Source organism: Natator depressus, chromosome 2 (assembly GCF_965152275.1).
Source record: "Natator depressus isolate rNatDep1 chromosome 2, rNatDep2.hap1, whole genome shotgun sequence".
In the NCBI taxonomy this organism is placed as follows: domain Eukaryota; kingdom Metazoa; phylum Chordata; order Testudines; family Cheloniidae; genus Natator; species Natator depressus.
This window is the reverse complement of record NC_134235.1, coordinates 3,243,547-3,257,840: the sequence shown is the minus strand read 5'-3', so window position 1 is coordinate 3,257,840 and position 14,294 is coordinate 3,243,547. Positions and strand designations below refer to the sequence as shown.

Sequence of the window (14,294 nt, the reverse complement as noted above, 5' to 3'; positions counted from 1 at the left end):
TCAAAGCGAATCCCCATGGCCGTGGCCCAGGGCTTTGACAAGCCAGGCACAGCGCCCCCCCACAGGAGAGCAGGGGCTTTTCAGGGATTACGGGGAGGGGGATGGGAACTGGGACCAAACACCACTGGCCGGCTGTGTCCAGCCTGTCTGGCAATAGACAGACGCTCAGCCAGAGGTGGAACAGGAGCCAGGCTAGCGGGCCGGGCTCACTGGCAAGGAACAAGGGTGCACGGTCTATCAGGGAAATGTCACAAGGGCATGCAGAGAAGGCAGCCCCTGGCACCCCTTTTATTACACAGCAGAGGGCCCTTGCTCCCCCGTCACTGGGAACACACCCTTGACTGCAAGGAGTGAAAATGGAGCAAGTTGCGCAGGATTGGGCCCTGTCTAACCCCTCCCCCCCCGCCCCCACAGGGCTCAGCTCAGGGCTTGGTCAGAACGGACGGCTTAGGGGGTGGGAGCCCCACTGCTGGGGATGGGGAGCTCGCGCTGGGAGAGGGAGCAGGCCACAGCGTTTGCCTCCATGCAAGTGTGCCCAGCCGCTCTCCGGGGGCTGCCAGCAGTGCCCTGCAGGCCACCGTTTGGGAGCCGACGTCCCAGATGACCTGCTAGGTCTCTCCACCCCACTCCGATTTCCGGGGTTGGGGAAAGGATTAGTCACTCCTGTGGCTAAGCTGCAGCTTCCCCAGTGGGCACAACAAGAGATCTCAGGCCTCAGGGCGGATCACCAGCTGGCGTCAGGAAACCATTTCCCTCCATGGCAGCGTTGCAGTTAGATGTACCTGGCAAATGTCCAACTTGCACAGAGCATCTGGCATGGGAGACAGGGTCCCAGGATTGATGGGCTATTGGGCTGTCCTGCTATGGCAGGGGGTAGGATGGACCATGGTCTGTCCTGGTCCAGGGTGGGGTGGTACCCAGATGAGATGGACCATGGTCTGTCCTGGTCTGGGGAAGGGGGGCCCAGGCCATCGTCTGTCCTGGTCTGGGGAGGGGGGGCAGATGAGATGGACCCTAGTCTGTCCTGGTCCGGGCAGGTGGGGTGTACCCAGATGAGATGGACCATGGTTGTCCCGGTCCCTCCCCCAGCACCTGATGCCCTGGGGGTCGGAGCCCCGCAATGCCCGCTCACTGCACTGCGTGACCACCTCTCTCTGCCTTAGCCTGTGGCGAGGGGCCTTGGCCACGAGGAGCTGAACGCAGCGACCGTCCCGCAGGGCACGTGCTCCTGCCTCTTCTGTGAGCCCCAGAGACACGGCCCGGGCTCCGAACCAGGCCGGCGGAGGGGAGACCACGCCAACGAGTCTCGGCCCGGCACCTGTTCTGCCACCGAGGCTGCAGCTGCCAAGCTGCAGGCCGAGAGCCGTGTCCAGAGGATAGTGGAAGCCTTCGAGAGACGATCCCGCAGGGAGGCCAAGGCAGCAGCACAGGAGAAGCTGTTCCAAGCCGCCCGGCAGAGGGAGCTGGACAGAAGAACCAGGGCAGTGGCGTCAAAGGAGCACCGAGGGGCCCGGCTGGCTCGGCAGCCTCGGAGCGGTTCCAGGCCACCCCGATCCAATTCCAGGGAGCCCTGGCGAGAGGCGCCCCGGCCTGAGGCCGTGACTGAGGGGAGGCCCCAGGGCTCCCGGCGGAAGGGAGACACCATGAAGAAGAAGAGGCCAAGCTTTGTGGAGAAACGCAACAGCCATCACTAGTCCCTTGTGATCTGCCTGCAGCTCAGCTGGGGGGGGAGCTGGTAGCCCCAGGACCAACTCAGGAGAGGGGTCAGGCAGCACCTACATGGTGGGAGCCTCGTGTGCCACAGCCACGGACGGGCAAAGGCGGGCTGAGCTGGGCTGCAGGGCACCGGATAAAGAGCAGGGCCCATGACAACCCAGGTACCCTCTGCCTGAGCAACCAGGGAAGGAGAAGGGGGGAACCGTGGAATGAGGGGGGCACCAGCCTGGGGGCCAGGCAGGAGCTCAGAGCTACTGGGGCCTGCAGAGACCCATGGCCAGGGCCGGCAGCCTGGGACGGGTCCCCCAGGGAGCGTGGGGGCTGCGGAGAACACCAGTGTCCGAGTGATGTGTCCATCAGCGGGGGAGGAGCCGGGCAGGGGGGATCGGGGCCACAGGCTGCCTGAGGAATGCCAGGGGCCCCTGGTGGCTCCGTGCCATGTGATGCTTTCCGAGATGGTGCAGGAGCCCCCCGGGGTGGCAGCACCCCTTGGTCCAGCCCAGCTCTCCCCACTGGGGTGAAAGGGCCGGTTCCCAGGAGGGAGGAGAGCCTGGGGCTGGCCTGAGGGCGCTGATGGCTCACTCTGCACCAAGGCCAGAGGAAAACAGGGACCAATACATCATTGCACCACTAGAGGTCGCTGTGTGTCTCCTTAGCGAGGCTGGCGCCTGGGAAGGGAGCCAGGAGCCCCCTCAAAGGAGCAATGCCCTGGGGTCTGTCACGCACCCCCACCCCCAGAGCGCTGGGGCAGGCCACAGCAGGGGCCCTGCAGCCACGGAAACAACAGGCACAGTCCCCCAACACCTGGCTACACCTGTGCACAGACGGACCAACACGCACGGCTCAGCCACCCTACAGCAAGGAGCCGGGCACAACCGACAGACAGACAGACAGACAGACACACAGCTCAGCCACCCTACAGCAAGGAGCCGGGCACAACCAACAGACAGACAGACAAACAGACACACAGCTCAGCCACCCTACAGCAAGGAGCTGGGCGCGCACACACACACACACACAGAGAGTATTGCTCACGCCTAGTGGTCAAAAATCACATAATCTCCCCCCCACCCCCACCCTCCCAAATGACAAGCTTGGCTTAGAGACCCTGTGATTTTCATACTAATCGAGGCTGAGTCTTCACTTGTCTCCTGGTCACTGGGCCTTTGGGGTCACAGTTTCCAGCTTTCCCCCCCAAACCAGGGAGCACTGGGCCCTTTGTAAAGCGAAGCTGCCCATCTCACCCGCTCACCTGACTCCAGTAGCTGGGGCTTTAAGAAAACACCAGATGTAAGAATTGGCAAGAAACTCTCCCACGGAGCCTTCCCCACGAGACAGCCACACACCCCCCCCCATGACACAGCCACACCCCGTCACACACACAAACACCCCCCCCACCAGAGACGAGCCCCGGCCCCAGGTTTGCACTCCGCCTGCTTCTCTGTAGACCCAGATACTGCCCCCACCTCCCCCTCCCCCATTGCTCCTTGCTGCTGTTTTTGTTTCCCCCTTTTTTAAAACCTCCCTCACTTCTCCCCATCCTGCTTGGGTGGGGCCCAGGCTCGGAGCAGCAGTGGGGGCTGCAGGTCAGGATTGCGGGGAACCAGCAGAACATGGAGGGTGGGGGGAGCCCAGGGCTGGGACAGCAGCAGGAGCTGCAGGTCGGGATTGAGGGGCATCGTCAGAGCTGGGGGGTGGGGAGCCCAGGGCTGGGCTACCTGGCGGGCTGCAGGTCGCGATTGAGGGGCACGGGCAGAGCTGGGTTGTGAAGCCTGCACAGACCCTCTCTGCTCTGGGCCTGATGCAGCTGGTGCTGTTCCACCTCCTCCCCCTGCCCAGGGCATGGAGCCAGGGTCCCTGCCTTCACATCCGCAGACGGAAATCCACATCCCTCCTCCCCAGGGCGATGGGGACTGTCAGGCCTGGTGCTGGCCAAGTCAAGCGGCCACATCAACAAGCCTTTCCCAGCTCCTGCCCCATCCCCCCTGATCTCGCACAACAATGGGGCTGGGGAGGCCCTGCTGAGCTCAATCACCAGCCCAACAAAGGGAGCTCCTGCCTGGCCTGGCGGCAGGGAGATGGCCGCAGACACCTCTGGGGGGGAGCAGCCCTGGCGGGGAGGTGACAAATGCACCAATGCCAGTTCTGGGGTCAAAAGGACAAGGGGGGGAGCAGCCAGAAATGGGGCGCACAGGCCTGCACCCTGCATGCCATGGGGGGATGGGAACCAGCAGGCTTGGCTGGGGAGAGCCGGGGGCGGGGGTGGAATTAATGACAGCGGATTTAGGCTGGAGGCGAGATCTCCCGGGCACTGGCATGGGCACTCGCTGCTCCAGGGCTGGGCTGGGAGCCTGGCGGACGGCTTGGAGAGTGCACTAGGGAGGACGTGGCTCATAGTGGCGCTGGGGGCATGACGGAGGTGGCAGGCAGGGCACACGGAGCAGACGGGGACGGAAAGCCTGTGCGGGGTCAGAGCCGCCTGCCAGCCAGCAAGTCCCTACGACCCACGGGGCCCAGGGGCACCGGTGCACGTCCCGGCCACAGCCCAGCGGGTGCAAACCAGCCCCCTTGGAGCTGCACCTGTCCCACCTGCTGAGGTTCCACCCCTAGCGACACAGGTCTGGGGGGGCTCAGGTCGCAAAGGGAAAAGCGGGTGTGTTTCCTCGCCCGGCCCTGCCCTGGCCAGCTCAGCCACTGCCATCTCCCAGCTCCCCAACCTCTGCTCCTGGGCTGGCCCCGGGCTCCCGCACCATGAGCTCCCCCCAGGGCGGGGGTGGGGGTGGGGTACACAACAACATGGCCAGCCCCTGGACAGCACCAGCCATACTGTCATCCCCAGGGAGTCAGCTCCCACCCCAGCCAAATTCCTTAGCAGTGGGAAAGCCAGGGGGTGGGGTAGGGGATCTGGGCATGTCTCTTGACAGATATTGGGAACATGACACATGCCAGCCCATAAGGCTCCATGCTCGGGACCAAAGGGGCTCCGGAGTCCCGATTTACCAGTGCTGATCTCCATCCTCCACTGGGCGGGGCACCCAAAGCACCGTACGCCCCAGGCTGGATTCATCCCAAACCCACCGCTAGCCCGCCGCGTGGGGACAGATCATTCCAGGCAGGCTGCAGAGGGGAAAGGGACACCCAGGCCAGCCAGCGAGTCCATGCAGAGCCCTGAATAGAACCCAGGTGTCCTGACTCCCCAGCCTCGGTTTTAACCGTGAGAGCAGCATGTGCCTGCAAGGCCGCCAGGCGAGGGGTGTCAGTCGGCGTCACTGGCACAGTCAGGAGGCGCTCGGTGGTTACAAGCGATGGCCGTGTGCCAGTGGAGAGCTCTGCACTGCTGCTGATCAGCGGGTTACAGACTCCTGGGGCCCTGAAATAGACAGCGCCAAAACCGGGCGCGGCCGACAGCAGGACACAGCAGGTGTGAAACTCACAGACTGCGAGGGACAGCGGCCCTACTGAGCCCCTGCCCCCCTCCCTGCACCACAGCACCCCCTACTGACCCCCGCCTGGCTCCCTGCACCACAGCGCCCCCTACTGAGCCCCTGCCCTCTGCACCACAGCGCCCCCTACCGACCCCCACCCCGCTCCCCGCACCACAGCGCCCCCTACTGAGCCACTGCCTCCTGCACCACAGCGCCCCCTACCGACCCCCACCCCGCTCCCCGCACCACAGCACCCCCTACTGAGCCCCTGCCCCCCTCCCTGCACCACAGCACCCCCTACCGACCCCCGCCCGGATCCCTACACCACAGCGCCCCCTACTGAGCCCCTGCCCCCCTCCCTGCACCACAGCGCCCCCTACTGAGCCCCTGCCCTCTGCACCACAGCGCCCCCTACCGACCCCCACCCGCTCCCCGCACCACAGCGCCCCCTACTGAGCCACTGCCTCCTGCACCACAGCGCCCCCTACTGAACCCCTGCCCCCCTCCCTGCACCACAGCGTCCCCTACTGAGCCCCTGCCCCCTGCACCACAGCGCCCCGTACCGACCCCCGCCCCGCTCCCTGCACCACAGCGCCCCCTACTGAAACCCTGCCCCCTGCACCACAGCACCCCCTACCGACCCCCGCCCTGCTCCCTGCACCACAGCGCCCCCTACCGACCCCCGCCCCACTCCCTGCACCACAGCGCCCCCTACTGAGCCCCGCTCCCCGCACCACAGCACCGCCTACTGAGCCCCCACCTCACTGCCTGCACCACAGACCCCCTAGCACCACACCAGGGCATTGGGGTCAGCACCGACTGCCAGGGGAGAGCACCCCCTCCTGAGCCCCTGCCCCACTCCCAGCACTCCAGTACCCCCTCCTGAGCCCAACCCCTGCTCCCTGGAGTGCAGCGGCCCCAGCGCCACCCTGGGGCATTGGGGCTAGCACTGACTGCAGCCACACTAGGGAAGTCCCTGCTGAGTGATGACACGGGACAGCACCGTCTCCCCACAGGGAAACCTAGACAAGGCAGTTTGCAATTGCCACAGGTGTTACAGGGGCAGCCTCGGGTTTGCCCTGATCAGCTAAGCTGCAGGAATGCTAGAAACTGCCTCTTCCCCTGTACGGGAGCTGAGAAGGGAGAGGCCAGCTCCAAACTAATAGGCCTTTAAGAGGGAGGCCTCCAAACCAACCCTGGCCCCCAGAACTTCTGGGTTCCTTTATGTCCTAGGAGGCATGTTCCCTTAGGCACCAGGTCAGGGAAGGAGTTGCTTAGCTGACCTCAGAGCAACCACCGAGCCACCAGTCAGCACAGCCAGGTCTCTGTGGGTACCGCAGTGAAAAGCCCGTGGCATTGAGTCTCAGAGGCCAGGGCCACTGACTCGGGCTTGTGGGGATGGGGCTGCAAATTGCAGTGTAGACGTAACCCGAGAGCCCGGTCAGGCTAGAGACCTGCAACCCATAGCAGCAGTAGGGTGGCATGTGTGAAAATTCAGGAGGGGAGGCGGGAACTGGCGCCTATCCCTGAATATCGGAAAAGTCCCTATAAAATGGGGGCATCTGGTCATCCTTGGCAGCTGGCACAATGCGCTCCTCACATTGAGTCTAGCCTCTCCTTTTCCTGGTTATATGGCCGGGCCCCAGGGCAGGACTCTGGGACTGTGCCCAGACTTTGTAAACTCCAGCCAGGGGTAACCTGCCCTGTCACAGCCAAACCGGGAAAACAAGGTCCAAGAGTGGGGAGCGCCCCCTCCTGAGTCCCCAATGCCGCTCCCTCCAGCAGGCTGGAGGTTCCTCGGAGTCGCTTGTTGGGCCAGTCCTGTGCCAGGTCTGGGGCTGTTGGCAGGCACCCCACCCCCATGGCCCACAGTCGCTCACTGTCACCCACTGCGAGTCCCAGAGAGTCACAGGGCCCAGGCCTGGCAAACTCAGCTGGAAACCCGCCCTGAGCATCCACAGCTGCTGCATGGCCCGGGGCCTCACATTTCCATGTCTATCCGGGGAGTTACAGGCACCAAAATCCGCTGCTGACTGGGCCCCTTGCTGGGGACCTTTGTTCGGGGCGCTAGGGGCGAAGCCCCCCCTGTGGATTGGCGTCCCGGGTCTGCCCGGGGCTGGGGGACTCAGCTTCCCTGGGAAGCAGGCGAGGCCCCAGCTCTCAGGCCATCTGGCTAGACTGGCCCAAGCCCTCCAGGTCCAGTGTGAGGAGTGACCCTGGCCTGGACCCGGGGCAGGGGAGAACGGGCCAGATCCTGAACCCCTTGCTCAGGCCTTCCCCAGGCCAGATGCCCATGGGCTTCAGGCTCTGGCCCTGGCCAGGGGGGCCTGACAGATGTTTCAGACTCAGCTCTACCATGGGCTGCCAAAGCCCCCCTCGGGCCAGTCCCCTGCGGGCTAGTGGGGTCCAGCAGGCCGGCCCAGGAGAGCGGCTGCGAGGCCGCAGGTTCTCCCCCAGCTGGGTCTCACCTCCATCAGCCTTTAACGTCCTCCCAGGCCCCCCGCTTAACAGAGCCCTGCTAATTGTCGGCTGGCCGGCCGGCCCTGCCCCCTGGTGCCAGCAGTCTGGCTCCCCAGTTGGGGCAGAGATGCGGATCAGCATGAGAAAGGCTTGAGTCGGAGCAGGAGAGCCCCTGCCTCCCACCTGAGCCCGCCCCCTGCCCCTCCTGGCCCGGGGCTGCCCTTCACCTTCAGCGGGGCCGGCACCCGGAGCAGCAGCGGCTGGAGCAGCGCCCGGGCCATGTCCCACCCTCCGGGAGATGCAGCCCCTGGGCAGAGCGGCGCAGAGGCGGGGGGCTGCCCGAGCCCCCCGGGGGAAGCGCCCGAGCGCTGTGCCCCGGAGCGGGGAGGTCCGGGCGCTGGGGATGGAGCGGGGCCGGGCGAGGAGCCCCAGGACTCCGGCAGGAAGGGGAAGAAGAAGAAGAAGAAGAAATACAACCGCCACCCCAAGCCGCCCTACACCTACCTGGCCATGATCGCCCTGGTGATCCAGGCCTCGCCCGGCAGGAAGCTGAAGCTGTCCCAGGTAAGAGCAGGGCAGGGGCCCAGGAGTCTGGGGGCCTTGATTGCCCCTGTTGTGCCCGGTCCCACAGGCTGGGCGACCGGGGAGGGGGGGCAGAGGGACTATTGGACCATCTAGTCTGACCTCCTGTACCTCCCAGGCCATGCGCATCCCCCAGGTCCCCTGCTCTAATCCCCCCGCCGCTCCAGGCGCCCCTCGGAGAGCCGGGCAGCCCAGAGCCGGAGGGAGGGAGGGGGACACTGGGCTCCAGTTGGTACAGGGCCTGCCCCCCCTTGCTAGGCTTGCACGGCTCTGGGAGAGCCCCAGGACCAATGGTGGGCGAGGGGGATGCCCGGAGACCCGGGCACTGTCCCTCCCCTCCCAGGGCCTGCTCTGGGGCCGAGCTGGGCGCGTGCAGCGGCCGGCGGATCGGGGATGGGGGCAGGCGACAGACCCCCGCGGAGGGAGGGTTTGGCTCCCGCTGCTCCCAGCGGCCGGGACCCGGCGGCTGAGCCGAGCCCCATTCAGCCCCGCGCCTACTGTATATGGTGTAGATAAGCCGCGGGTCAGGGGTCGGCCGGGGAAGGAGATTAGGAACAGCGGGGGGGGGGGGGGGATTCCTCGGGGGTCAGGTGACCTGGGAGTTTGTACAGACACGGGGAGGGGGGGATTAGCACGTTGGGATGGAGAGCTCGCTCGACCCCCAGGCCAGGGTCTAAGGGGTCACACGAGGCTTTACAGCTGCCTGGGCCAGCGCCGGGCCGAGCTGCCGGGAGCCGGCGGCTGCGAAAAGCCCAGAAGCTCAGAGAGCACATTACAAACACGGAGCGCAAGGCCAGACAGTATCACTGCACTGGGGAAACTGAGGCACGGGGCCCGTCCGAGGTCCCCCAGCCAGTGGGAACGGAACCCAGGTGCCTGGTTCCAAGTGCTCTGCTCTAGCCATTAGACGGCACGGCACGGCACGCCACTCACCCTAAGGGACCCGCTCCCCTTGGGCATTTGCCCCCAGCTTGCGGTACTGGCCCCCCACTAAGCCAGGCTAACAGCCGGCACATACATCCCCGGGCAACCTGGGAGGGGGCGGGGCCTGGACGAGTCAGCCAATCAGCTCCACCCAGATCAGCTCTGCATGGGGTGGGGGGTCAGGTACCAGACTGGACTCACATGCTCAGCTCTGCTCGGACCCCTTCACCGCTTGGTGCCCCAGCTGCCCTGCCCCATGGCACTGTGGGTGCTGCAAGGGTTAATAGTGGGGGCTGGGGGCTTTGAGATCCGGAGGGGCAAGTGCTGCGGGGGAGGGGGTCCCCAGCTCCTCTGGAATGGCAGGGCAGAGCCGGGGGAGACTCTCCCCGGAGTGTGCCGTGGGCTCTGTGGGCTGTTTTGGGGGGCTGCTGCCAGTGAGTGGCCCAGCCCTGGCCCTGGGGTGCTGTTCAAGTGCTGGAAGCCAGCAGGAGGCATCAGGGAGCCCCCAACAGCCTGCCGTGCTGAGTAATCCCAGCCCCCCTGCCCAGGTTCACGGATGCTGCAGGGGCTCTGTGCTGGTGCAGCTCAGGCCCTCTGCCGGGGCCGGGAGGGGAGATGGGCATTACCGGAACCAGAGCCCAGCCCTGCTCCCATGTAACCTCTGCTCCCGGTGCCGTGGGTTCACTGGGAGCAGGTGGGTGAGCTGAGCTCACACAGAGGAAGGGCGGGCATGGGGGAGAGGCCGCGGGGACAGGTGTGCACCCAGAGGCAGAGCAGACCTGGGGGTGCCCCAGCACCAGCCTTTTCCACCTTGTGGGAAAGGGGAGCTCCCTCTCCCTGGCCTGTTCGGTCCTTGGCCCCTGTGGAGGGCTAGTTAGTGCTGGTTGTGGTGGCGGGGGGGGCTGCACAGCGTGTCCCCTGGCCTGCTAGGAACGGGGATGCACCCCTCCATATTTGGGTCTCACACGCCACCCAATGGCTACAGTCACGATCCAGCAAGAGCCAGACAGGACCAACACGATGGCTGTCCTCGAGGGGATTAAACCCTCCACTCTGCACCACGCCCTGTGCCCCAGCCTTGCTTCCTGACAGGCTACAGTGCCTCCTTAAAGATGCAGCCAGCTGCAATCTGCTCCAGTCCATGACCACCAGGGGCCTGACAATTCCTTCCTGGCACCTTGTGCCGTCAGTCTCATCTGCGCTGGGGGGGAATGAAGCGTCACCAGCCCGCTTTGCACAGGTGTGAAAGATGACATAAGAAAACTCTGAATTGTTTAACAACACTTTGTTAGATGCTCAAAAAAGCCATAATTAAGGAAGACCCTATTGGTTAAAACGCTGACCTGGTTCAGAGGAAAGTGAAGGCAGCTATACAAAATTAAAAAATAATGTATAACAAATGGAAGAAAGGGGAAGTTGACAGCAATAAGTATAAATCAGAGGTTAGGAACTGTAGAAAATTGATAAGGGAAGCAAAGGAACACAAGAAATCTAAGGCCGGCAGAGTTAAGAACAATAAGGAGTAGTTTTCAAAGTATATTAGGAACAAAAAGAATCCTCACAATAGTATTGGTCCAGTACTAGATGGAAATGTAGAATTATTAATCATAATGCAGAAAAGGCAGAAAAGTTCAATAAATATTTGTTCTGTATTTGGGGAAAAAAACCTAGATGATGGCGTCTCATCATATGATGATGATAACACTTCATCCATTCCACTAGTCTCTCAGGAGGATGATAAACAGCAGCTACTAACATTCAATATTTTTAAATCAGCTGGTCTGGATAACTTACATCCAAGAGTTTTAAAAGAGCTGGCTTGACCATTAATCTTGATTTTCAATAAGTCTTGGTACAGTGGGGAGGTTCCAGAAGACTGGAAGAAACCTAATGTTGTGCCACTATTTAGAAAGGGTAAACAGCATGACCCAGGTAATTATATGCCTTTCATCTGACATCAATCCCAGGCAAAATAATGAAGCAGCTAATACAGGACTTGATTAACAAAGAATTAAAGGAGGGTGATATAATTAATACCAATCAACAAAGGTTTAGGGAAAGAGATCCCGTCAAACTAATTTGGTATCTTTTTCTAATGAGAGTACAAGTTTGGAAGGAAAAGGTAACAGTGTTGATACGCTATTACTTAGACTTCTGGGCATTTGACTTGGTACCACAGGACATTTTGTTTAAAACACTGGGAAGATATAACATGAACACGGCACACATTACATGGATTAAATGCTGGCAAACGGATAGATCTGAGAATGTAACTGTAAATGGGGAATCGTCATAGAGAAGATGTGTTTCTAGTGGGGTCCCGCAGGGATCGGTTCTTGGCCCTGGGCTATTTAACATTTTTATCAGTGACCTGGAAGAAAACATAAAATCATCATTGACAAAGTTTTCAGATGACACAAAAATTGGGGTAGTGGTAAGTAACAAAGAGACCAGGTCTAAATTGCTTGGTAAGCTGGGCACAAGCAAACAATATGCATTTTTATACAGCTAAATGTTAACGTGTACATCTATGGACAGAGAACATTGGCCAGGCTTACAGGATGGAGAACTCTGGGAAGCAGGGACACTGAAAAAGATGTGTAGGTGATGGTGAATAATCAGCTGAACGTGAGCTCCCAGTGCGACGCTGTGGCCAAAAGGGCGAATGCGATCCTGGGACGTATACACGGGAATCTCCAGGAGGAGCAGAGCGATTATGTCACCTCTGTATATGGCCCTGGTGCGAGCGCTGCTGGGGTCCTGAGACCAGTCCTGGGGCCACAGTTCAAGAAGGATGGTGATAAACTGGAGAGGAGTCAGAGAGGAGATATGAGAATGATTCCAGGATTAGAAAACCTGCCTTGCAGGGATACATTCAGGGAGATCAATCTATTTAGCTTAACAAAGAGAAGATTAAGGGGGGACTCGATCCCAGTACCTACACGGGGGGCACACATTTAATAACAGGCTCTTCAGTCTAGTAGAGGAAGGTCTAACACCATCCAGTGGCTGGAAGTTGAAGCTAGACACATTCACACTGCAAATAAGGCACACGATTTTGACAGTGAGGGTCATTAACCACTGGGACAATTTACCCAGGGTCGTGGTGGATTCTCCCTCACTGACGATTTTTAAATCCAGATGGGCTGTGTTTCTAACTGCTCTGCTCCGGGAACAACTTGGGGGCAGGGCTCTGGCCCGTGCTGCACAAGGGGTCAGCCTGGATGGTCACGCTGGTCCCTTCTGGCCTTGGAATCGAGGACTCTGAGCCAGCGGAGGGCCGGCCGCAGCCCCCAGCAGTCAGGGACTTGCACACAAGGCCCCAGGAGGGAGGAGCCTCCCCAATTTGTGCCACCACAATCTGAGGTGCCCACCTGGCTCCCTGTTCACTGTGTGGCACAAGAGCTGTGTCCCACGCGGGTCCCAGTGGGGTGGCACCAAAGCCAGCAGCCCTGCAGTCCAGGCGGGGACAGCCTGAGGCACGCTGAACGGAGCAGTCTCACAGGTCCTGGCACTGGGGTCTGCTCCGCCCGCGGCCAGGGGCTCTCACCCCCCGTCTCTCGGTTTCAGATCATCCAGGAGATCGGCGCCCTCTTCCCCTTCTTCACCGAGGGCTACCAGGGCTGGAAGGACTCCATCCGCCACAACCTGTCCTCCAACCGCTGCTTCTCCAAGGTGAGCGCTGGGGTGCAATGAGGGAGCGGGGGCTGGGGAAGAGAACAGCCTCCGGGGGGCTCTGGAGATACAATATGTTGGGGGGGACGACTGGGTCCGAGGGTAGGGGGATGGGATGGGGAGCCTGAGGGAGTAAGGATCCAGCTTTGGGGGTAGGTGATGGACTGTCAGGCCCCAGGACAGGGTTGATGGAGCTGGAGAAGGGCCGCGGGAGAGCCCAGGGCTAAGGATGAGGCGGTGGGGGGTGCTAGGCTCTGAGGGGTGAATCAGTCAGGCCTGACACACAGGGAAGCTCTGCCCTGACTTCCCGAGCTCCTGGGGTTGGGGTCGGGGCCTCCTCAGGCTCAGGATTGCTCCATGGCTCCCCCGGAGGCCGATCCCCGCACTGAGCCCGTCTCGCTCTCTGCCTGGCAGCTGCTGAAGGATCCCGCGAAGCCCAAGGCCAAAGGGAATTTCTGGACGGTGGACGTGAGCCAGATCCCCCCGGACGCCCTGAAGCTGCAGAACACGGCCATCTCTCGGCAGGAGGCGGCCTCCTTCGCCAGCGACCTGGCCCCCTTCATCCTGCACGGCTGGCCCTACGGCTGCCAGGGGGCACAGCACCAACTGCAGGGCGCCAGGGCCTCCTCCACCCACACCGGCTCTGACAATGAGGAGAGCGGCTACCAGCTCGGCGAGGCGCCGAGGCCGAGCAGCTCCTTCACCATCGACTCCCTCCTCAGTGACTTCCAGGAGGTGGGTCTGTCCGGGAAGCCCCGGGAGGACGGGGGCCACCCCCAGCCCATACAGCCCCCTCCCAGCCAGTCAGCGGGAGACTCCCTTCCCATCAGCATGGACCTGTGGGGCCCAGTCCCCATCTTCCGTGTCTCCTCTGGGCCCCCGTCGCTGCCCTGGCGACCCCTGTGCAGTCTGGCTGCACCGCAGTCTTTCTCCTCCTCCTCCAGCAGCATCTCCACCCTCAGCTCCTTGTCGTCCGACGAGAGGGACCCCGGCAGCCGGCGGTCGAAGCAGGCGCGAGGCTCCCGTGCCCCGGCCAAGCGCCCCCGGCTACTGGCTGCCCGTGAGAGCAGCGGTTCCAGCTCGGACTCCGACGGCTCCGAAGGCTGCACCCCGGCTCCATCGCCCACGCTGATGCCCCGGCCGTGCTGGGAGCAGCTCCCCACCTCCTACACCAAGTGCGTGGCCCCCAACGTTGTGGCTCCCCCAAGCGGCCCCCCGTTCTTTGCCTTCCCCACCATGCCGGGCCTGCCGTACTACAGCTACAGACCCCCCAGCTACGTCAGCCCGGTGTACTGGGACCTGAGGCCAGGCCCCTCGGTGGCCCCCAGGCAGCAGGGCCCACAACTTCCTGGCCTCTCCGTGGACCTGGACCACACGATGCAGGGCATGCCCCCCAACAAGAGCGTGTATGACGTGTGGGTGAGCCATCCAGGAGACATTGTGCACCCAGCGCTGTACAGCCAGGGCCCCATGCCCGGCAGCGTGGCGCTGACCCGCTACGACTCCCTGTGA

At 62.4% G+C, this 14,294-nt stretch overlaps 1 protein-coding gene across 1 annotated transcript; it reads left to right on the top strand.

The window, feature by feature from the left end:
- Positions 1-7,880: 7,880 nt before the first annotated feature.
- LOC141982022 (forkhead box protein H1-like) lies at positions 7,881-14,294 on the top strand. Its single transcript, XM_074943689.1, has 3 exons — positions 7,881-8,165; positions 12,678-12,782; positions 13,197-14,294. The coding sequence occupies exons 1-3, from the start codon at positions 7,881-7,883 to the stop codon at positions 14,292-14,294; spliced, it is 1,488 nt and encodes a 495-aa protein (XP_074799790.1).

What these genes read in the sequence shown, in the direction of transcription:
- LOC141982022 (XM_074943689.1), top strand. Translation starts at nt 7,881, where the DNA reads ATGTCCCACCCTCCGGGAGATGCAGCCCCTGGGCAGAGCGGCGCAGAG. An exon ending in GGAAGCTGAAGCTGTCCCAG is followed by an intron (nt 8,166 to 12,677) that starts GTAAGAGCAGGG and finishes TCTCGGTTTCAG; the next exon opens with ATCATCCAGGAGATCGGCGC. An exon ending in CCAACCGCTGCTTCTCCAAG is followed by an intron (nt 12,783 to 13,196) that starts GTGAGCGCTGGG and finishes TCTGCCTGGCAG; the next exon opens with CTGCTGAAGGATCCCGCGAA.